We start from the raw sequence: 24,450 nt of genomic DNA on the forward strand, positions 1-24,450 counted from the left end.
GAGTAGATTTATGTGATGGATGTGTGAGTAGATTTATGTGCTGGATGTGTGAGTAGATTTATGTGCTGGATGTGTGAGTAGATTTATGTGCTGGATGTGTGAGTAGATTTATGTGCTGGATGTGTGAGTAGATTTATGTGCTGGATGTGTGAGTAGATTTATGTGCTGGATGTGTGAGTAGATTTATGTGCTGGATGTGTGAGTGAGTAGATTTATGTGCTGGATGTGTGAGTGAGTAGATTTATGTGATGGATGTGTGAGTAGATTTATGTGCTGGATGTGTGAGTAGATTTATGTGCTGGATGTGTGAGTGAGTAGATTTATGTGCTGGATGTGTGAGTGAGTAGATTTATGTGCTGGATGTGTGAGTAGATTTATGTGCTGGATGTGTGAATAGATTTATGTGCTGGATGTGTGAGTAGATTTATGTGCTGGATGTGTGAGTGAGTAGATTTATGTGCTGGATGTGTGAGTGAGTAGATTTATGTGCTGGATGTGTGAGTAGATGTATGTGCTGGATGTGTGAGTGAGTAGATTTATGTGCTGGATGTGTGAGTGAGTAGATTTATGTGCTGGATGTGTGAGTAGATTTATGTGCTGGATGTGTGAGTGAGTAGATTTATGTGCTGGATGTGTGAGTGAGTAGATTTATGTGCTGGATGTGTGAGTAGATTTATGTGCTGGATGTGTGAGTGAGTAGATTTATGTGACGGATGTGTGAGTAGATTTATGTGCTGGATGTGTGAGTGAGTAGATTTATGTGCTGGATGTGTGAGTGAGTAGATTTATGTGCTGGATGTGTGAGTAGATTTATGTGCTGGATGTGTGAGTAGATTTATGTGCTGAGTGTGTGAGTGAGTAGATTTATGTGCTGGATGTGTGAGTAGATTTATGTGCTGGATGTGTGAGTAGATTTATGTGCTGGATGTGTGAGTGAGTAGATTTATGTGCTGGATGTGTGAGTAGATTTATGTGCTGGATGTGTGAGTGAGTAGATTTATGTGCTGGATGTGTGAGTAGATTTATGTGCTGGATGTGTGAGTAGATTTATGTGCTGAGTGTGTGAGTAGATTTATGTGCTGGATGTGTGAGTAGATTTATGTGCTGGATGTGTGAGTAGATTTATGTGCTGAGTGTGTGAGTGAGTAGATTTATGTGCTGGATGTGTGAGTAGATTTATGTGCTGGATGTGTGAGTAGATTTATGTGCTGGATGTGTGAGTGAGTAGATTTATGTGCTGGATGTGTGAGTAGATTTATGTGCTGGGTGTGTGAGTAGATTTATGTGATGGATGTGTGTGTGAGTAGATTTATGTGCTGGATGTGTGAGTAGATTTATGTGCTGGATGTGTGAGTAGATTTATGTGATGGATGTGTGAGTAGATTTATGTGCTGGATGTGTGAGTAGATTTATGTGCTGAGTGTGTGAGTGAGTAGATTTATGTGCTGGATGTGTGAGTGGGTAGATTTATGTGCTGGATGTGTGAGTAGATTTATGTGCTGGATGTGTGAGTGGGTAGATTTATGTGCTGGATGTGTGAGTGAGTAGATTTATGTGCTGGATGTGTGAGTAGATTTATGTGCTGGATGTGTGTGTGAGTAGATTTATGTGCTGGATGTGTGTGTGAGTAGATTTATGTGCTGGATGTGTGAGTAGATTTATGTGCTGGATGTGTGAGTAGATTTATGTGCTGGATGAGTGGGTTGATTTATGTGCTGGATGTGTGAGTAGATTTATGTGCTGGATGTGTGAGTAGATTTATATGCTGGATGTGTGTCTGAGTAGATTTATGTGCTGGATGTGTGAGTAGATTTATGTGCTGGATGTGTGAGTGAGTAGATTTATGTGCTGTGTGTGTGAGTAGATTTATGTGATGGATGTGTGAGTAGATTTATATGCTGGATGTGTGAGTAGATTTATGTGCTGGATGTGTGAGTAGATTTATGTGATGGATGTGTGAGTGAGTAGATTTATGTGCTGGATGAGTGAGTAGATTTATGTGCTGTGTGTGTGAGTAGATTTATGTGCTGGATGTGTGAGTGAGTAGATTTATGTGCTGTGTGTGTGAGTAGATTTATGTGCTGGATGTGTGAGTAGATTTATGTGCTGGATGTGTGAGTGAGTAGATTTATGTGCTGGATGTGTGAGTGAGTAGATTTATGTGCTGGATGTGTGAGTAGATTTATGTGCTGGATGTGTGAGTAGATTTATGTGCTGGATGTGTGGGTAGATTTATGTGCTGGATGTGTGAGTGAGTAGATTTATGTGCTGTGTGTGTGAGTAGATTTATGTGCTGGATGTGTGAGTAGATTTATGTGCTGGGTGTGTGTTTAGATTTATGTGCTGGGTGTTTGTTTAGATTTATGTGCTGGGTGTGTGAGTAGATTTATATGCTGGGTGTGTGTTTAGATTTATGTGCTGGGTGTGTGTTTAGATTTATATGCTGGATGTGTGAGTAGATTTATGTGCTGGGTGTGTGAGTAGATTTATGTGCTGGATGTGTGAGTAGATTTATGTGCTGGATGTGTGTGTGAGTAGATATATGTGCTGGATGTGTGAGTAGATTTATGTGCTGGATGTGTGAGTAGATTTATGTGCTGGGTGTGTGGGTGAGTAGATTTATGTGGTAGATGTGTGAGTAGATTTATGTGCTGGATGTGTGAGTAGATTTATGTGCTGGATGTGTGAGTAGATTTATGTGCTGGATGTGTGAGTGAGTAGATTTATGTGATGGATGTGTGAGTAGATTTATGTGCTGGATGTGTGAGTAGATTTATGTGCTGGATGTGTGAGTAGATTTATGTGATGGATTTGTGAGTAGATTTATGTGCTGGATGTGTGAGTAGATTTATGTGCTGGATGTGTGAGTGAGTAGATTTATGTGCTGGATGTGTGAGTGAGTAGATTTATGTGCTGGATGTGTGAGTGAGTAGATTTATGTGCTGGATGTGTGAGTAGATTTATGTGCTGGATGTGTGAGTGAGTAGATTTATGTGCTGGATGTGTGAGTAGATTTATGTGCTGGATGTGTGAGTAGATTTATGTGCTGGATGTGTGAGTAGATTTATGTGCTGGATGTGTGAGTAGATTTATGTGATGGATGTGTGAGTAGATTTATGTGCTGGATGTGTGAGTAGATTTATGTGCTGGATGTGTGAGTGAGTAGATTTATGTGCTGGATGTGTGAGTAGATTTATGTGCTGGATGTGTGAGTGAGTAGATTTATGTGCTGGATGTGTGAGTGTGTAGATTTATGTGCTGGATGTGTGAGTGAGTAGATTTATGTGCTGGATGTGTGAGTAGATTTATGTGCTGGATGTGTGAGTAGATTTATGTGCTGGATGTGTGAGTAGATTTATATGCTGGATGAGTGAGTAGATTTATGTGCTGGATGTGTGAGTGAGTAGATTTATGTGCTGGATGTGTGAGTGAGTAGATTTATGTGCTGTGTGTGTGAGTAGATTTATGTGCTGGATGTGTGAGTAGATTTATGTGCTGGATGTGTGAGTGAGTAGATTTATGTGCTGGATGTGTGAGTAGATTTATGTGCTGGATGTGTGAATAGATTTATGTGCTGGATGTGTGAGTAGATTTATGTGCTGGATGTGTGAGTGAGTAGATTTATGTGCTGGATGTGTGAGTGAGTAGATTTATGTGCTGGATGTGTGAGTAGATGTATGTGCTGGATGTGTGAGTGAGTAGATTTATGTGCTGGATGTGTGAGTGAGTAGATTTATGTGCTGGATGTGTGAGTAGATTTATGTGCTGGATGTGTGAGTGAGTAGATTTATGTGCTGGATGTGTGAGTGAGTAGATTTATGTGCTGGATGTGTGAGTAGATTTATGTGCTGGATGTGTGAGTGAGTAGATTTATGTGACGGATGTGTGAGTAGATTTATGTGCTGGATGTGTGAGTGAGTAGATTTATGTGCTGGATGTGTGAGTGAGTAGATTTATGTGCTGGATGTGTGAGTAGATTTATGTGCTGGATGTGTGAGTAGATTTATGTGCTGAGTGTGTGAGTGAGTAGATTTATGTGCTGGATGTGTGAGTAGATTTATGTGCTGGATGTGTGAGTAGATTTATGTGCTGGATGTGTGAGTGAGTAGATTTATGTGCTGGATGTGTGAGTAGATTTATGTGCTGGATGTGTGAGTGAGTAGATTTATGTGCTGGATGTGTGAGTAGATTTATGTGCTGGATGTGTGAGTAGATTTATGTGCTGAGTGTGTGAGTAGATTTATGTGCTGGATGTGTGAGTAGATTTATGTGCTGGATGTGTGAGTAGATTTATGAGCTGAGTGTGTGAGTGAGTAGATTTATGTGCTGGATGTGTGAGTAGATTTATGTGCTGGATGTGTGAGTAGATTTATGTGCTGGATGTGTGAGTGAGTAGATTTATGTGCTGGATGTGTGAGTAGATTTATGTGCTGGGTGTGTGAGTAGATTTATGTGATGGATGTGTGTGTGAGTAGATTTATGTGCTGGATGTGTGAGTAGATTTATGTGCTGGATGTGTGAGTAGATTTATGTGATGGATGTGTGAGTAGATTTATGTGCTGGATGTGTGAGTAGATTTATGTGCTGAGTGTGTGAGTGAGTAGATTTATGTGCTGGATGTGTGAGTGGGTAGATTTATGTGCTGGATGTGTGAGTAGATTTATGTGCTGGATGTGTGAGTGGGTAGATTTATGTGCTGGATGTGTGAGTGAGTAGATTTATGTGCTGGATGTGTGAGTAGATTTATGTGCTGGATGTGTGTGTGAGTAGATTTATGTGCTGGATGTGTGTGTGAGTAGATTTATGTGCTGGATGTGTGAGTAGATTTATGTGCTGGATGTGTGAGTAGATTTATGTGCTGGATGAGTGGGTTGATTTATGTGCTGGATGTGTGAGTAGATTTATGTGCTGGATGTGTGAGTAGATTTATATGCTGGATGTGTGTGTGAGTAGATTTATGTGCTGGATGTGTGAGTAGATTTATGTGCTGGATGTGTGAGTGAGTAGATTTATGTGCTGTGTGTGTGAGTAGATTTATGTGATGGATGTGTGAGTAGATTTATATGCTGGATGTGTGAGTAGATTTATGTGCTGGATGTGTGAGTAGATTTATGTGATGGATGTGTGAGTGAGTAGATTTATGTGCTGGATGAGTGAGTAGATTTATGTGCTGTGTGTGTGAGTAGATTTATGTGCTGGATGTGTGAGTGAGTAGATTTATGTGCTGTGTGTGTGAGTAGATTTATGTGCTGGATGTGTGAGTAGATTTATGTGCTGGATGTGTGAGTGAGTAGATTTATGTGCTGGATGTGTGAGTGAGTAGATTTATGTGCTGGATGTGTGAGTAGATTTATGTGCTGGATGTGTGAGTAGATTTATGTGCTGGATGTGTGGGTAGATTTATGTGCTGGATGTGTGAGTGAGTAGATTTATGTGCTGTGTGTGTGAGTAGATTTATGTGCTGGATGTGTGAGTAGATTTATGTGCTGGGTGTGTGTTTAGATTTATGTGCTGGGTGTTTGTTTAGATTTATGTGCTGGGTGTGTGAGTAGATTTATATGCTGGGTGTGTGTTTAGATTTATGTGCTGGGTGTGTGTTTAGATTTATATGCTGGATGTGTGAGTAGATTTATGTGCTGGGTGTGTGAGTAGATTTATGTGCTGGATGTGTGAGTAGATTTATGTGCTGGATGTGTGTGTGAGTAGATATATGTGCTGGATGTGTGAGTAGATTTATGTGCTGGATGTGTGAGTAGATTTATGTGCTGGGTGTGTGGGTGAGTAGATTTATGTGGTAGATGTGTGAGTAGATTTATGTGCTGGATGTGTGAGTAGATTTATGTGCTGGATGTGTGAGTAGATTTATGTGCTGGATGTGTGAGTGAGTAGATTTATGTGATGGATGTGTGAGTAGATTTATGTGCTGGATGTGTGAGTAGATTTATGTGCTGGATGTGTGAGTAGATTTATGTGATGGATTTGTGAGTAGATTTATGTGCTGGATGTGTGAGTAGATTTATGTGCTGGATGTGTGAGTGAGTAGATTTATGTGCTGGATGTGTGAGTGAGTAGATTTATGTGCTGGATGTGTGAGTGAGTAGATTTATGTGCTGGATGTGTGAGTAGATTTATGTGCTGGATGTGTGAGTGAGTAGATTTATGTGCTGGATGTGTGAGTAGATTTATGTGCTGGATGTGTGAGTAGATTTATGTGCTGGATGTGTGAGTAGATTTATGTGCTGGATGTGTGAGTAGATTTATGTGATGGATGTGTGAGTAGATTTATGTGCTGGATGTGTGAGTAGATTTATGTGCTGGATGTGTGAGTGAGTAGATTTATGTGCTGGATGTGTGAGTAGATTTATGTGCTGGATGTGTGAGTGAGTAGATTTATGTGCTGGATGTGTGAGTGAGTAGATTTATGTGCTGGATGTGTGAGTGAGTAGATTTATGTGCTGGATGTGTGAGTAGATTTATGTGCTGGATGTGTGAGTAGATTTATGTGCTGGATGTGTGAGTAGATTTATATGCTGGATGAGTGAGTAGATTTATGTGCTGGATGTGTGAGTGAGTAGATTTATGTGCTGGATGTGTGAGTGAGTAGATTTATGTGCTGTGTGTGTGAGTAGATTTATGTGCTGGATGTGTGAGTAGATTTATGTGCTGGATGTGTGAGTGAGTAGATTTATGTGACGGATGTGTGAGTAGATTTATGTGCTGGATGTGTGAGTGAGTAGATTTATGTGCTGGATGTGTGAGTGAGTAGATTTATGTGCTGGATGTGTGAGTGAGTAGATTTATGTGCTGGATGTGTGAGTAGATTTATGTGCTGGATGTGTGAGTAGATTTATGTGCTGGATGTGTGAGTAGATTTATGTGCTGGATGTGTGAGTAGATTTATGTGCTGGATGTGTGAGTAGATTTATGTGCTGGATGTGTGAGTAGATTTATGTGCTGGATGTGTGAGTGAGTAGATTTATGTGCTGGATGTGTGAGTAGATTTATGTGCTGGATGTGTGAGTAGATTTATGTGATGGATGTGTGAGTGGGTAGATTTATGTGCTGGATGTGTGAGTGGGTAGATTTATGTGCTGGATGTGTGAGTAGATTTATGTGCTGGATGTGTGAGTGAGTAGATTTATGTGCTGGATGTGTGAGTAGATTTATGTGCTGGATGTGTGAGTAGATTTATGTGCTGGGTGTGTGAGTAGATTTATGTGCTGGATGTGTGAGTAGATTTATGTGCTGGATGTGTGAGTAGATTTATGTGCTGGATGTGTGAGTAGATTTATGTGCTGGATGTGTGAGTGGGTAGATTTATGTGCTGGATGTGTGAGTGAGTAGATTTATGTGCTGGATGTGTGAGTAGATTTATGTGCTGGATGTGTGAGTAGATTTATGTGCTGGATGTGTGAGTAGATTTATGTGATGGATGTGTGAGTAGATTTATGTGCTGGATGTGTGAGTGAGTAGATTTATGTGCTGGATGTGTGAGTGAGTAGATTTATGTGCTGGATGTGTGTGTGAGTAGATTTATGTGCTGGATGTGTGAGTGAGTAGATTTATGTGCTGGATGTGTGAGTAGATTTATGTGCTGGATGTGTGAGTAGATTTATGTGCTGGATGTGTGAGTGAGTAGATTTATGTGCTGGATGTGTGAGTAGATTTATGTGATGGATGTGTGAGTAGATTTATGTGCTGGATGTGTGAGTAGATTTATGAGCTGGATGTGTGAGTAGATTTATGTGCTGGATGTGAGCACAGTAAATTAGTATTTTATTTAGGAAACATTGATTAATTCCTTAATGAAGTCAAGTTTTCTGTGATCGGTCCTTGACTCACGTGCCAAGTTGGAAGAAATTGGTCCGTTGGTGGTAGTCAAAATTTCGCTCACCCGCTTCGTCCCATGAGGCCAGACAAAATCAAGCGCTATGAAACAAGTTAAAAATAGCTTGTAAAAAAAACAATTTATGCTACATTTAGTTTTGCTAACAGAGTAAAAAATGTTTTAATTAAATGTTTTAATTAAGTGATCTGTACAAAAATATATAAAGTTCATCTTTACATGTCTGCTGCTGCACCCCCTCCCCTCCCTCCCCTGCCCCCAGCCTTACTCCCACACATGCGGCCAAGACTTGAACCCATTAGTTTAAGAAAGCATACGACACCGCTTGAGCGACCCACGCAGGTTTTCTATGGCGTCTTGTAATTTGCCACACATTGATAGATCGACTGACCCTGAACTCTGAGTTTTTTTCCCCAATGGCTGTAACTCGCTATTACATTGTTAAGTTTAAGTTTAAACCGTTCTTCGATTTTTTTTTCGTAACTGAGAAATGGAAATGTTGCTAATTTAATTATTTTTTTGTATTGTGTTTGGCAAATATTTTGTGTAAACTATCTCTTTCCTGGCAACTTCCTTTGGTAAGCTGTAGCCGTGTTTTAACATTTGAGCTGCGCCACATTTTCCGGCTACTATGTTTATTTACCTGGCATTAATGGGGGATAAACCGTGCTAAAAATAGAGTGAGAAATCATTTTCTGCAAACCTCGAGAGTGGCGCCCCTTGGGTCACATTTGCACGTAATGGGAGTCCTTGATTGTGGAGGGAATGGCTGGGTGGCTTGTAGTGGGTTTCAACGTGTGACGTCACGGACACGACTAGCCTCTAACGACTTTCTAAAAGTTGTCTTTTGGTGTACTGAGCACTAGCACTGCGGTAGGTTAACGTTAGATTTCGGTTGGTTTTGAGTTTTCTCACCAAAGGGTCTGCTGTTTTCTCCAAGTCATCTGAAGAGTAAAATAAAATAAATACTTGGCTTTAAGTTCTGTCTCACTAGCTCTCTCTGGCCACTTGCTCGTTATCGTTTGCCGGATTGTCTCTTGTTTATTTTCCACGCGTGTCGATAACTTATTTTGGCCACCAATTTCCCTCTGTGTTTGCTTGGAGTATCTTTAACTCGTCCTTTGTGGGGGATTATTTTGATGGCTTAATTCTCGAGTCTAGTTGCGCAGTCTTCAGTGTAACCTTTGAGGGACGTCACTCGCATTTGTTTAGCCAATGTGTTATCTCGCGCCCCTGCCAAAAGTAAATGTTAGGGGAAGCTAGCAGACGATTGGAGCTCCAACTTTGTTGCCAGGATGGATCGAAAAAAAATGTAATGCTGGATTTTTATTTTTCTATTCATTATAACTTATGTGCATAACTGTGGCCATCGAAAATTGTTCTCGTATTTTATGCATTTCGTTCAACTAGTTATCTTTTCGGTGAGATTGTGTGTAGTGTGGTGGCGGGTAGATGTAAATTGTATTAAAGAAAAACTATGTTACTATTGTAAAGTAAAAGACCTTCCTCAAAAACTATATATAGCCGGAATACACTATGAAGAATTTTGATACAACTATACTACGAGTGTCACATTTAGCACTGTAGTGTTAGTGTCACATATAGCACTGTAGTGTTAGTGTCACTTATAGCACTGATAGTGTCACATATAGCACTGATAGTGTCACATATAGCACTGATAGTGTCACATATTGCACTAAACTGATAGTGTCACATATAGTACTGTAGTGTCACAAAGAGCAGTATACTGATAGTGTCACATATAGCACTGTACTGATAGTGTCACATATAGCACTGATAGTGTCACATGCCCTATGGTGGAGAAGACGAATGTTTTTGGTGTGAAGCAACACGGTCTAACCAGACTAAAACCAAATCGGTTACACCGTAGCACACGCACCACGTTTTTTAGGGTCACGGTGCCCTGGATGTGTTTACATTTATCATGTCACGTGATACACGTATAAACAATTAGTACAGTTATTTGCAGAGTGATGAAGTTTAAAATTGAAAATTTCCTTCCGTTTATGGGAAGGTTTTATACAGTTGGGCGTGTCTTGAGACTTCGTTCCTTCAGTACTCTACAGTATGTGGCACTCGTACGAAATGTAGCACCAGCACAATATAACACCAGCGCAGTGGAGCAACAGCACTTGGAGCAACAGCACTATATAGCATCAGCACAAGCACTTCTCATAGGGTCTAGGACTTACCACCACCTCCCCCCCCCCCCGACATTACCCTTCTCCACATGCTGAAGAAAACCAACCCTAACCCCAAACAGAAATCTATAGCTAACCCTAACCCCACCATCAATCCTAAACATACATCTAACCCTAACCCTAAAAGGGTGGGGTATAATTTCTCCGGGGGGGGGGGGGGATATTCGGGGGGGGGGGGGGGTAACTGACTTGGGATAATGACCTGCCCCCTTCACATTACGAAGTTTTTAAAACAACCACTGTAAACCGTACAGGTACCGTGTGGTGGAGAAAATTCACACAAAATGGCGGAAAGTAATTTTGTTAGAAGATCGATCAAAATTCGTTACAGTGGAGGTTTGATTGGCTGATCATCAAATTTGTTACAGTGGAGGTTTTATTGGCTCATCAAATTTAATACAGTGGAGGTTTGATTAGCTGATCATCAAATTTGTTACAGTGTAGGTTTCATTAGCTGATCATCAAATTTGTTACAGTGTAGGTTTCATTAGCTGATCATCAAATTTGTTACAGTGGAGGTTTGATTGGCTGATCATCAAACGGCTCCCCTCCCCCCCCCCCCCCGCTTGCATTACTGGCAGACGTGGTGACATGCAATTATTACGTCAGCGGTCCCGTCTGTTGCGTCCATCAAACGTGATCGCGTGTGACAGTAAAAAACAGGAACGGTTGGGTTGGGTTGGGTTCGTTTGATTTGTTGGCTGAAATAAATCCAAGCTTGACAGTTGCGATGGATTTCTCTGGCGGTCGGTTTAAAGTACTGAGAGAGTTTGATTGCTAAGACGTGTGTTATGCTGGTTGGTTTAAAATACAGAGTTTGTTAAGACTTGTGTTATGCTGGTTGGTTTAAAATACTGAGTTTGTTAAGACTTGTGTTATGCTGGTTGGTTTAAAATACTGAGTTTGTTAAGACTTGTGTTATGCTGGTTGGTTTAAAATACCGAGTTTGTTAAGACTTGTGTTATGCTGGTTGGTTTAAAATACTGAGTTTGTTAAGACTTGTGTTATGCTGGGATTAAGAAGTTCAAGCGGGGGTGGGGGGGGGGAAGTGTTGTCAATTATCTCACATTTGACTACCACTTATTTCATTGTATCACTTGGTCACACACACGTCATCATTTTACGTTGGTGACCAGAATCATGGGTCCATGCGTACATACATATACACATACAACATACATACACACATACGTACACACATACGTACACACACATACATACACACATAGGTACACACGTACATACACACGTACATGCTAACATTCATACACACATAAATACACACATACATACACACATACGTACACACACATACATACACACATAGGTACACACGTACATACACACGTACATAATCACATTCATACACACATAGATACACACATACATACACAAATACATACACACATACATACATACTCATATCCATACACACATTCATATACACATACATACAGACATACCTACACAAATACATACACACGTACATTAGAAACACATTCACCACTTCACAGTCGACCTCAACCCTCCCCTTTTTTTACAAAGCTGTTGACTTTGATATCTTAAATCTGCTACATAAAACTTACAAAATTTGTCTCTAATGTCCTACATAAGAATTCAGCAAGCTGTTGACTTTGATATCTTAAATCTGCTAGATAAAACTTACAAAACTTGTCTCTAATGTCCTACATAAGGATTCAGCAACCAACTGTGACCAGCGGAAACTAAAAAATCTGGACGGACGTGAACTATTTACCGTGTCATTATTTTTTTCCTGCTAGCGGAAGTTGAACCAGGTGTGGTAACGACGCAATAAACATGCTGATACAGTCACATTTTTTTTTAAAAATCTGCTTGATTTTTTGATTTTTTTTAGCGAGGACCAACGAAAAATGTTCTATTTTCAAGTCCATCCAAAGAATGTCGACTTACTTTGACATTTATTACCTACTTGAAACCCCGAGTAAAATTAAGCCCGTTATTTACATCAGCCAAACCGGCATGCGCTTATTTTTTATGTTGCCTGCTGAGAGTGAGCATCGATCCCACCCTACCTGAGTTGATTAAAGAAAATTAGAGTTTCCTGTCTCAGCTATTTTTAGACCTCGTTACTTTAATCGCAGAAAAGGGGAGTGCACCGCTGTTGCTTTAAGCTGTGTGCTTAGTAAAGGCAGAGAAAGATTTTTCACCCGTAAGCATTGAGTAGCCGCCGTCTAAACTTGGCATGAATGAAACTCGGCATCGGTTATGAATTAAAATGCTGACATTAGCTCGGTGACGTCAAATCCAAAAATAGCCTCGGCAGCGGTTAAACTGTCGTGACGTCACGAGAAGCGTGGGTTCTCCTCTGATGACATAAACGAATCCGATCGATTGGAGTTTTTCTGGTGTGTGGTGTTTGGTGTCTTGTGTGTGGTGTTTGGTGTGTGGTGTCTGGTGTGGTGGTTCCTGTCTGAGACGGGTGTCATGTCTTGGTTACAGGTCAATAGTGGCACCACTGACGGCAATAGTGGCACCACTGACGGCAATAGTGGCACCACTGTCGGCAATAGTGGCACCACTGACGGCACTAGTGGCACCACTGACGGCAATAGTAGCACCACTGACGGCAATAGTGGCACCACTGACGGCAATAGTGACACCACTGACGGCAATAGTAGCACCACTGACGGCACTAGTGGCACCACTGACGGCAATAGTAGCACCACTGACGGCAATAGTGGCACCACTGACGGCAATAGTGACACCACTGACGGCAATAGTAGCACCACTGACGGCAATAGTGGCACCACTGTCGGCAATAGTGGCACCACTGACGGCACTAGTGGCACCACTGACGGCAATAGTAGCACCACTGACGGCAATAGTGGCACCACTGACGGCAATAGTGACACCACTGACGGCAATAGTAGCACCACTGACGGCAATAGTGGCACCACTGACGGCAATAGTAGCACCACTGACGGCAATAGTAGCACCACTAACGGCAATAGTGACACCACTGACGGCAATAGTGACACCACTGACGGCAATAGTAGCACCACTGTCGTCAATAGTGACACCACTGACGGCAATAGTAGCACCACTGACGGCAATAGTGACACCACTGACGGCAATAGTGGAACCACTGTCTGCAATAGTGGCACCACTGACGGCAATAGTGGCACCACTGTCTGCAATAGTGGCACCACTGATGGCAATAGTGGCACCACTGACGGCAATAGTGGCACCACTGACGGCAATTGTACCACCACTGACGGCAATAGTGGCACCACTGACGGCAATAGTAGCACCACTGACGGCAATAGTAGCACCACTAACGGCAATAGTGACACCACTGACGGCAATAGTGACACCACTGACGGCAATAGTTGCACCACTGTCGTCAATAGTGACACCACTGACGGCAATAGTAGCACCACTGACGGCAATAGTGACACCACTGACGGCAATAGTGGAACCACTGTCTGCAATAGTGGCACCACTGACGGCAATAGTGGCACCACTGTCTGCAATAGTGGCACCACTGATGGCAATAGTGGCACCACTGACGGCAATAGTGGCACCACTGACGGCAATAGTGGCACCACTGACGGCAATAGTGGCACCACTGACGGCAATAGTGGCACCACTGACGGCAATAGTGGCACCACTGACGGCAATAGTGGCACCACTGACGGCAATAGTGGCACCACTGACGGCAATAGTGGCACCACTGACGGCAATAGTGGCACCACTGACGGCAACTAGTTAGTGGCACCACTAACGGCAACTAGTTAGTGGCACCACTGACGACAACTAGTTAGTGGCACCACTGTCGGCAACTAGTTAGTGGCACCACTGTCGGCAACTAGTGGTACCACATTATTACATACTAAAAACTTTCTATATTATTTTATAATTTCATTTTCTACCGTAACTTGGTACATTCTGCGGCAGATGAAATCAATGAGCAGCCTCTTAAGGACTAGACAGTCTTCGATTAGGATTACTCTCCATCGATTTCACCTAAACCCCTCCGTCAACATCCCCGGCCCTGCCCTTGTGGCCGTGTAACCCAACGCCCTCACCAAATGGCCGTTGTCATTTACTGAGGGTCGGGGGGGGGGGGGGTAGGGTTTCTTGCTGGTCTAGAAATGTTAATATTTGTAGACGCTATAGAAATGTTGATATTAGTAGACGCTATAAAATTGTTGATATTAGTAGACGTAATAGAAATGTTGATATTAGTAGACGCCAGAAATGATATTAGAAGACGAAGGATTATAATTAGGTGGGGTCTAACAGGTTATGATATTGTCCATCTGGTAGTGGTGTGTTCTAGCTGGTAGTTTTGTGGTGCAGCTGGTAGTTGTGTGGTGTAGCTGGTAAAGTTTTGGACGCGAAGTACTTCAGTCATATTTAATACAATACATTATATATATATATATATATATATATATATATATATATATATATATATATATATATATGTAATCGTTTTATTCTGGTTAGAAATATCTTGGAAGAAATCGCCGCTAAAACCGTGTGGAAAAAAAAACCTGAAACAATATTTGCTTTCTTAACAAAATGCTTTCTATTTAAATTACCTCCCGTTGTTGTTGTCCGGTCAGATCGCGTACAGCAGAGTTATGGTTCTTGAAACAAAATGGCGCTGGCCATCCAGGATGAGGCAGACAGACGCATGACAATGCTAAAGTGAATACCATCCCAGCGAGTGCCAAGCAATGTTAAAAAAGCGATGTCCGTTCACACAGTCGTAACTTCAATAGCCATCGACTGAAGTGGGTCATTGACCCCAGTAATTAGTGACGTAACAGAAAGATAAAGCAGCTCTAACGTGCTGTGTCAGCTGTGTGACATTGTCATCCAGTGAATGACAGCCAATCACACATACCAGACGGTGGCACTTCCGGGAGTTGACCATAAGTCACGTCATTCATGACGTCACGCTAATTCCTTTCTTTCTTTTTGTCTTTTGCAGAGGTACATGTCCAATCCACTAAACAACGTTAGGACGGCTGACGAAATATCAGGTAGGTTGTTTTTTTATTTTATTCCAAGATATGTCAGCATAATCTAGAATCACTTGAAATAATATCAACTTACAACCTAAAAATAAATTAGTATATCCTATAAATGCATCCAATAGCTTAATAAAACCTAAGTAAATAATACGTTTTAGAAACAAGCGCATTAGTGAAATACAACTTAAGTTACAACTGTGTATGCAAAACTGAGGTACAACTTAGTTATAAATTAGTGAGTGTACACGTCAACTGACAACCTCTACACACTACCACATCAACTGACAACCTCTACACACTACCACACCAACTGACAACCTCTACACACTACCACTAACAACCTCTACACACTACCACACCAATTGACAACCTCTACACACTACCACACCAACTGACAACCTCTCCAACTACCACACCAACTGACAACCTCTACACACTACCACACCAACTGACAACCTCTACACACTACCACACCAACTGACAACCTCTACACACTACCACACCAACTGACAACCTCTACACACTACCACACCAACTGACAACCTCTACACACTACCACACCAACTGACAACCTCTACACACTACCACACCAACTGACAACCTCTACACACTACCACACCAACTGACAACCTCTACACACTGCCACACCAACTGACAACCTCTACACACTACCACACCAACTGACAACCTCTACACACTACCACACCAACTGACAACCTCTACACACTACCACACCAACTGACAACCTCTACACACTACCACATCAACTGACAACCTCTACACACTTCCACACCAACTGACAACCTCTACACACTTCCACACCAACTGACAACCTCTACTACACACTACCACATCAACTGACAACCTCTACACACTACCACATCAACTGACAACCTCTACACACTACCACACCAACTGACAACCTCTACACACTACCACACCAACTGACAACCTCTACACACTACCACATCAACTGACAACCTCTACACACTACCACACCAACTGACAACCTCTACACACTACCACACCAACTGACAACCTCTACACACTACCACACCAACTGACAAGCTCTACAAACTACCACACCAACTGACAACCTCTACACACTACCACACCAACTGACAACCTCTACACACTACCACTTACAACCTCTACACACTACCACACCAACGGACAACCTCTACACACTACCACACCAACTGACAACCTCTACACACTACCACACCAACTGACAACCTCTACACACTACCACACCAACTGACAACCTCTACACACTACCACACCAACTGACAACCTCTACACACTACCACACCAACTGACAACCTCTACACACTACCACACCAACTGACAACCTCTACACACTACCACACCAACTGACAACCTCTACACACTACCACACCAACTGACAACCTCTACACACTACCACACCAACTGACAACCTCTACACACTACCACACCAACTGACAACCTCTACACACTACCACACCAACTGACAACCTCTACACACTACCACATCAACTGACAAGCTCTACACACTACCACACCAACTGACAACCTCTACACACTACCACATCAACTGACAACCTCTACACACTACCACACCAACTGACAACCTCTACACACAACCACACCAACTGACAACCTCTACATGAACTAACGGTCGCACTAAAAACCGAAAGTTTGACAAACAAGTCTGAATGTAAGGTTATGTTTAAGTATGCCATCAGCTGGTAATTGCCAGTTAGTGCTTGTATTAGGTTCAACGTTAGACGCCGGGATTTAATTGGTGGATAAAAAACATTTTAGAGCGGCATCCTGATGTTTATTGACAGACAACATTCAATGACGGGTAACAAACATTGTTGCCCAACACTTAATGTGGATATTTGACAACCCCCACCCCCCTCCATCACACACAGTTGGTAGATATGAGATCGATACTGTGTTTAATCCGTCTAGAATCAGCTGAGTCGCCAGCCCCTCATAAGAATCCATTAGTGGTACTTCCTCACAGGGAGGCGGGGAGCGAGGAGGAGGAGGAGGAGAGGGGTGACATTCAGGAGGAGACAAGAGACAGTGACAGCATGACTCAAGTCTTTATAGCCGGTTAGTGGTGTGTTGTTTGATGGTGTGTTGGTATTTAGGGGTGTGTTGTTTAGTGGTGTGTTGGTCTTTAGTGGTGTGTTGTTTAGTGGTGTGCTGTTTGATGGTGTGTTGTTTGATGGTGTGTTGGTCTTTAGTGGTGTGCTGTTTGCTGGTGTGTTGGTGTTTAGTGGTGTGTTGTTTAGTGGTGTGTTGGTGTTTAGTGGTGTGTTGTTTAGTGGTGTGTTGGTCTTTAGTGGTGTGTTGTTTGCTGGTGTGCTGTTTGCTGGTGTGTTGTTTACTGGTGTGTTGTTTAGTGGTGTGTTGTTTACTGGTGTGTTGTTTAGTGGTGTGTTGTTTACTGGTGTGTTGTTTAGTGGTGTGCTGTTTAGTGGTGTGTTGTTTAGTGTGTGCTGTTTAGTGGTGTGCTTTTTAGTGGTATGCTGTTTAGTGGTGCATTGTTTAGTGCTATCGTGTTTAGTGGTGTATTGTTTACTGGTGTGGTGTTGGTTGTTTAGTCGTTAGTCCTGTGTCGTCCTTTTAGTTGTGTGTCATTGATTATTTAGGGGTCTCGTAAGTTTCATGTGTCAACGTTAGTTGATGCTCGATGTTTCGTCGGTTAGTGATGGTATTTTATTATTATTCGTGATGTTTTTAGTTATACGTGGTGTATCTCGGGTGGTTGGTGTTGTGTTGTCGGTGTCTTGCGGTGTGTCGTCATTAGTAGTTACATAAGCAAGTCTATGTGGAATTTTAGAATAGTTGCTGGTGGTGTGTTGCTATGGTGGATGGGTGGTGTGTCGCTATGGTGGATGGGTGGTGTGTCGTTATGGTGGATGGGTGGTGTGTCGTTATGGTGGATGGGTGGTGTGTCGCTATGGTGGATGGGTGGTGTGTCGCTATGGTGGATGGGTGGTGTGTTGCTATGGTGGATGGGTGGTGTGTTGCTATGGTGGATGGGTGGTGTGTCGCTATGGTGGATGGGTGGTGTGTCGTTATGGTGGATGGGTGGTGTGTCGCTATGGTAAAAGGGTGTTGTGTCGCTATGGTGGATGGGTGGTGTGTCGCTATGTTGGATGGGTGGTGTGTCGCTATGGTGGATTGGTGGTGTGTCGCTATGGTGGATGGGTGGTGTGTCTCTATGGTAAAAGGGTGGTGTGTCGCTATGGTGGATTGGTGGTGTGTCTCTATGGTGGATGGGTGGTGCGTCGCTATGGTGGATGGGTGGTGTGTCGCTATAGTGGATGGGTGGTGTGTTGCTATGGTGGATGGGTGGTGTGTCGCTATGGTGGATGGGTGGTGTGTCGTTATGGTGGATGGGTGGTGTGTCGCTATGTTAAATGGGTGGTGTGTCGCTATGGTAAAAGGGTGTTGTGTCGCTATGGTGGATGGGTGGTGTGTCGCTATGTTGGATGGGTGGTGTGTCGCTATGGTGGATTGGTGGTGTGTCGCTATGGTGGATGGGTGGTGTGTCTCTATGATAAAAGGGTGGTGTGTCGCTATGGTGGATGGGTGGTGTGTCGCTATGGTGGATGGGTGGTGTATCGCTATGGTGGATGGGTGGTGTGTCGCTATGGTGGATGGGTGGTGTGTCGCTATGGTGGATGGGTGGTGTGTGGCTATGGTGGATGGGTGATATGTCGCAATGTTGGGTGGTGTGAAATTGTAGAACGTTTTAAACTTGCATTAGTGGAGCTCACTAAGCGCTTCTGTGTTTGAGTGTTGCTGTGGCTGTTGATGGTTTAGTTTTGTACGTCTATCATGCAACGATGTATCAGATATTTCAATTCATGTTTTATCAACGTGTTTGAGTGATGTTTTATCGAGGTACAAGAGTGATGTTTTGTCCGTCCATCAGGTGATGTTTTAGTTTTGTCAGTCCATCAGGTGATGTTTTATCGAAGTACTAGAGTGATGTTTTGTCAGTCCATCAGGTGATGTTTTATCGAAGTACTAGAGTGATGTTTTGTACGTCCATCAGGTGATGTTTTATCGAAGTACTAGAGTGATGTTTTGTACGTCCATCAGGTGATGTTTTATCGAAGTACTAGAGTGATGTTTTGTACGTCCATCAGGTGATGTTTTATCGAAGTACTAGAGTGATGTTTTGACCGTCCATCAGGTGATGTTTTAGTTTTGTCCGTCCATCAGGTGATGTTTTAGTTTTGTACGTCCATCAGGTGATGTTTTGTCCGTCCATCAGGTGATGATTTAGTTTTTTCCGTCCATCAGGTGATGTTTTAGTTTTGTCCGTCCATCAGGTGATGTTTTAGTTTTGTCCGTCCATCAGGTGATGTTTTAGTTTTGTCCGTCCATCAGGTGATGTTTTAGTTTTTTCCGTCCATCAGGTGATGATTTAGTTTTGTCCGTCCATCAGGTGATGTTTTGTCCGTCCATCAGGTGATGTTTTAGTTTTGTCCGTCCATCAGGTGATGTTTTGTCCGTCCATCAGGTGATGTTTTAGTTTTGTCCGTCCATCAGGTGATGTTTTAGTTTTGTCCGTCCATCAGGTGATGTTTTAGTTTTGTCCGTCCATCAGGTGATGTTTTAGTTTTTTCCGTCCATCAGGTGATGATTTAGTTTTGTCCGTCCATCAGGTGATGTTTTGTCCGTCCATCAGGTGATGTTTTAGTTTTGTCCGTCCATCAGGTGATGTTTTGTCCGTCCATCAGGTGATGTTTTAGTTTTGTCCGTCCATCAGGTGATGTTTTAGTTTTGTCCGTCCATCAGGTGATGATTTAGTTTTGTCCGTCCATCAGGTGATGTTTTATCCGACAACCTTGACGTCCGTCCCCGCCCCCGTCTGACGACCTCCAACAGTGGGGCTGACATCATGCTGGGGCTGGAGACAGATGACGGCAAGAGTGCTGAGGTGGAGATCGACTCACTGGAGACTGACGAGCTCCAGCCAGAAGGTGGGTAGTCGGTTGACCTCTTGTGTGTGTGTGGGGGGGGGGGGAGACAGATGACGGCAAGAGTGCTGAGGTGGAGATCGACTCACTGGAGACTGACGAGCTCCAGCCAGAAGGTGGGTAGTCGGTTGACCTCTTGTGTGGGGTGGGGGGGGGAGACAGATGACGACAAGAGTGCTGAGGTGGAGATCGACTCACTGGAGACTGACGAGCTCCAGCCAGAAGGTGGGTAGTCGGTTGACCTCTTGTGTGTTGTGTGTGTGGGGGGGGGAGACAGATGACGGCAAGAGTGCTGAGGTGGAGATCGACTCACTGGAGACTGACGAGCTACAGCCAGAAGGTGGGTAGTCGGTTGACCTCTTGTGTGGGGGGGGGGGGGGGAGACAGATGACGGCAAGAGTGCTGAGGTGGAGATCGACTCACTGGAGACTGACGAGCTACAGCCAGAAGGTGGGTAGTCGGTTGACCTCTTGTGTGTTGTGTGGGGGGGGGGGGAGACAGATGACGGCAAGAGTGCTGAGGTGGAGATCGACTCACTGGAGACTGACGAGCTCCAGCCAGAAGGTGGGTAGTCGGTTGACCTCTTGTGTGGGGTGGGGGGGGGGGAGACAGATGACGGCAAGAGTGCTGAGGTGGAGATCGACTCACTGGAGACTGACGAGCTCCAGCCAGAGGCGTAGCGACCCTTCCCGGCGCCCGAGGACAAACTTTCGATTTGCACCCCCCCCCCTCGAACTTTTAATTTGCACCCCCCCCCAAACTTTCAATTTGTTTTTCCAACCCATTTTGGCGCCCCCCCCCCAAGGTCGGCGCCCGGGGACATATGTCCCCCCCCCTGCACCGCCCCCTTCTCGCTACGCCTCTGGCTCCAGCCAGAAGGTGGGTAGTCGGTTGTGCAGGGGGATACTTTGACCTTTTGGGAGATGTCGTTTTGACCTGTTGTGGGTGTGGGGGGGGGGGGGGGGGGTCGACCGACCTGTTGGGGGGAGGGGGGGTTACTTTGACCTGGTGTAAGAGAGTTTGACACTTCTAGGGGTTTCAAAGGGAGGTGGTCAAATTTATTTGACCGGTTTGGGGGTTGTCACTTTGACCTGTTGTAATATTTTTATTTCCCCTATTTTTGTAATGAGAAGTTTTATTTGACTTGTTGTTGAAATGAGAAGTTTTTTTTTACCTATAATTATGATACATTTATTGTATCTGATAAATGATTGATTTTACTTATCCAATGTGTTAACTGTTATAATTTTGTTTGCTGGCTGTCCTTTTAAAATAAATCTCTTATATACTTCTAGATCTAGTTAGCTAATTTAGGGGTGTAGTGGGTACCCAAATGTACTATTGTTCTCAGTATAAGATTTTCTAAATCTTCTTACAGACATTCCAAAGGGCAGAGTAAGAAAGACTTCCATTGTTGAGAAATTATCAAAGTCCAAAGAATCTGAACTGATTGCATTATCTATCATGGTAAGTTCCTTCATTACTTCTGGGCGTTTCTCCAATAAATGTTGTGCTTACATTCTTTTGAGTTTATTTTTCACTAGAGGTACAGACTTCATTCATCAATCATCAGATGCTCTTATCTGAGCTTTCTGTTCTATTTCTGTGTTTTCTTCCAACCTGAGGTTTTTAGAGAATCCAGAAATTGCTTTTTGTTGTTTTTTTTTTTTTGTTTTTTGAGTAAATGTAAATAAGCAAGATTAAAACTTTGTGTGAATGTGTCATCTCCTACCTGTTTATCATCTTCCTCCTTCCCCCCCCCCCCTCATCCACCCCCTTCTTCCAAGCAATGTTTATCTACTAAGTTTTTTTAAATTTTATTTTCCAGGAGAGCGCTGGTCAGCGGCAGAGGGAGTTTGAGAAGTTGATCAGTGAACACCAAGAGCTTGTCCAAGAGATCAGTCGCACACCCAGCGCAGAGAATATTGTACAGAGCGAGACCGGGAGGGACCCGTAGGAGCTCAGTGTTTGACTCTTGTGGGTGTGTGGGTGTTCTCATGTGTGTGAGTGTGGGTGTTCTCATGTGTGTGTGTGTGTATTTGTCTGTTCTCATATGTGTATGTGTGTCTGTTATTGCGTGCATGTCAATGTCTTATCTCAAGTCTGTTATCGTGTGCACCTATCTGTTTTTATATGTGAATGTCTTTGTTCTTGTCCGGTGGGCCATAGAACACATAGTGGATCCATATGTGAATATCTTTGTTCTTGTCCTGTGGGGTGGACTAGAGAACACATAGTGGATCCATATGTGAATATCTTTCTTCTTGTCCTGTGGGGTGGGCCATAGAACACGTAGTGGATCCATATGTGAATATCTTTGTTCTTGTCCTGTGGGGTGGGCTAGAGAACACATAGTGGATCCATATGTGAATGTCTTTGTTCTTGTCCTGTGGGGTGGGCTAGAGAACACATAGTGGATCCATATGTGAATGTCTTTGTTCTTGTCCTGTGGGCCATAGAACACATAGTGGATCCATATGTGAATGTCTTTGTTCTTGTCCTGTGGGCCATAGAACACATAGTGGATCCATATGCGAATGTCTTTGTTCTTGTCCTGTGGGCCATAGAACACATAGTGGATCCATATGTGAATGTCTTTGTTCTTGTCCTGTGGGGTGGGCTAGAGAACACATAGTGGATCCATATGTGAATGTCTTTGTTCTTGTCCTGTGGGGTGGGCTAGAGAACACGTAGTGGATCCATATGTGAATATCTTTGTTCTTGTCCTGTGGGCCATAGAACACATAGTGGATCCATATGTGAATGTCTTTGTTCTTGTCCTGTGGGCCATAGAACACATAGTGGATCCATATGCGAATGTCTTTGTTCTTGTCCTGTGGGCCATAGAACACATAGTGGATCCATATGTGAATGTCTTTGTTCTTGTCCTGTGGGGTGGGCTAGAGAACACATAGTGGATCCATATGTGAATGTCTTTGTTCTTGTCCTGTGGGGTGGGCTAGAGAACACGTAGTGGATCCATATGTGAATATCTTTGTTCTTGTCCTGTGGGCCATAGAACACATAGTGGATCCATATGTGAATGTCTTTGTTCTTGTCCTGTGGGCCATAGAACACATAGTGGATCCATATGCGAATGTCTTTGTTCTTGTCCTGTGGGCCATAGAACACATAGTGGATCCATATGTGAATGTCTTTGTTCTTGTCCTGTGGGGTGGGCTAGAGAACACATAGTGGATCCATATGTGAATGTCTTTGTTCTTGTCCTGTGGGGTGGGCTAGAGAACACGTAGTGGATCCATATGTGAATGTCTTTGTTCTTGTCCTGTGGGCCATAGAACACATAGTGGATCCATATGTGAATATCTTTGTTCTTGTCCTGTGCGGTGGGCTAGAGAACACATAGTGGATCCATATGTGAATGTCTTTGTTCTTGTCCTGTGGGCCATAGAACACATAGTGGATCCATATGTGAATGTCTTTGTTCTTGTCCTGTGGGCCATAGAACACATAGTGGATCCATATGTGAATGTCTTTGTTCTTGTCCTGTGGGCCATAGAACACATAGTGGATCCATATGTGAATGTCTTTGTTCTTGTCCTGTGGGGTGGGCTAGAGAACACATAGTGGATCCATATGTGAATGTCTTTGTTCTTGTCCTGTGCGGTGGGCTAGAGAACACATAGTGGATCCATATGTGAATGTCTTTGTTCTTGTCCTGTGGGCCATAGAACACATAGTGGATCCATATGTGAATGTCTTTGTTCTTGTCCTGTGCGGTGGGCTAGAGAACACATAGTGGATCCATATGTGAATGTCTTTGTTCTTGTCCTGTGGGCCATAGAACACATAGTGGATCCATATGTGAATGTCTTTGTTCTTGTCCTGTGGGGTGGGCTAGAGAACACATAGTGGATCCATATGTGAATGTCTTTGTTCTTGTCCTGTGGGGTGGGCTAGAGAACACATAGTGGATCCATATGCGAATGTCTTTGTTCTTGTCCTGTGGGCCATAGAACACGTAGTGGATCCATATGTGAATATCTTTGTTCTTGTCCTGTGGGGTGGGTCAGAGAACACGGAGTGGATGAACCATCTTGCTGCATTCCCATTTTGGCGCTCATTGAGCTGCTGTTATCATTTCATTGTCTTTCTACGAAGTCACTTTGTGTAGTTGATGTGAGACAGATGCTGTTGTTAAACTTAGACAGATGTGATCATCATTTTATGTAACAAAAAATGTTAGATACCAATTCTGAACAAAACAGTCGCTACATATTTTTAAATTGCTTTTTAAATATAGGCTGTGATCAGTAATTTGAAGCTTTTAATTATTTTTTTTGTTGGCCATTTATTTCCATGCCTGCTATGGACCTTACATAATGGCTTACCTCCCTTGA

General features: G+C 43.2%; 1 protein-coding gene across 4 annotated transcripts in view; it reads left to right on the forward strand.

The window, feature by feature from the left end:
- The window catches only part of LOC131946798 (uncharacterized), a 96,243-nt gene extending 73,628 nt beyond the window's left edge, over positions 1 to 22,615 (forward strand). For all 4 annotated transcript variants that reach the window (XM_059307738.1, XM_059307739.1, XM_059307740.1 and 1 more), the window contains exons 10-14: positions 15,053 to 15,104; positions 17,055 to 17,201; positions 19,937 to 20,092; positions 21,468 to 21,556; positions 21,918 to 22,615. In XM_059307738.1, the coding sequence (XP_059163721.1) occupies positions 15,053 to 15,104; positions 17,055 to 17,201; positions 19,937 to 20,092; positions 21,468 to 21,556; positions 21,918 to 22,046 (573 nt within the window). In that variant the 3' untranslated portion in view covers positions 22,047 to 22,615. The remainder of the gene's footprint in view (positions 1 to 15,052; positions 15,105 to 17,054; positions 17,202 to 19,936; positions 20,093 to 21,467; positions 21,557 to 21,917) is intronic.
- The last annotated feature ends 1,835 nt before the right edge of the window (positions 22,616 to 24,450 follow it).

This window comes from Physella acuta, unplaced genomic scaffold (genome assembly GCF_028476545.2).
Source record: "Physella acuta isolate Inbredline_101_S28 unplaced genomic scaffold, ASM2847654v3 ptg000571l, whole genome shotgun sequence".
NCBI classification, from domain to species: domain Eukaryota; kingdom Metazoa; phylum Mollusca; class Gastropoda; family Physidae; genus Physella; species Physella acuta.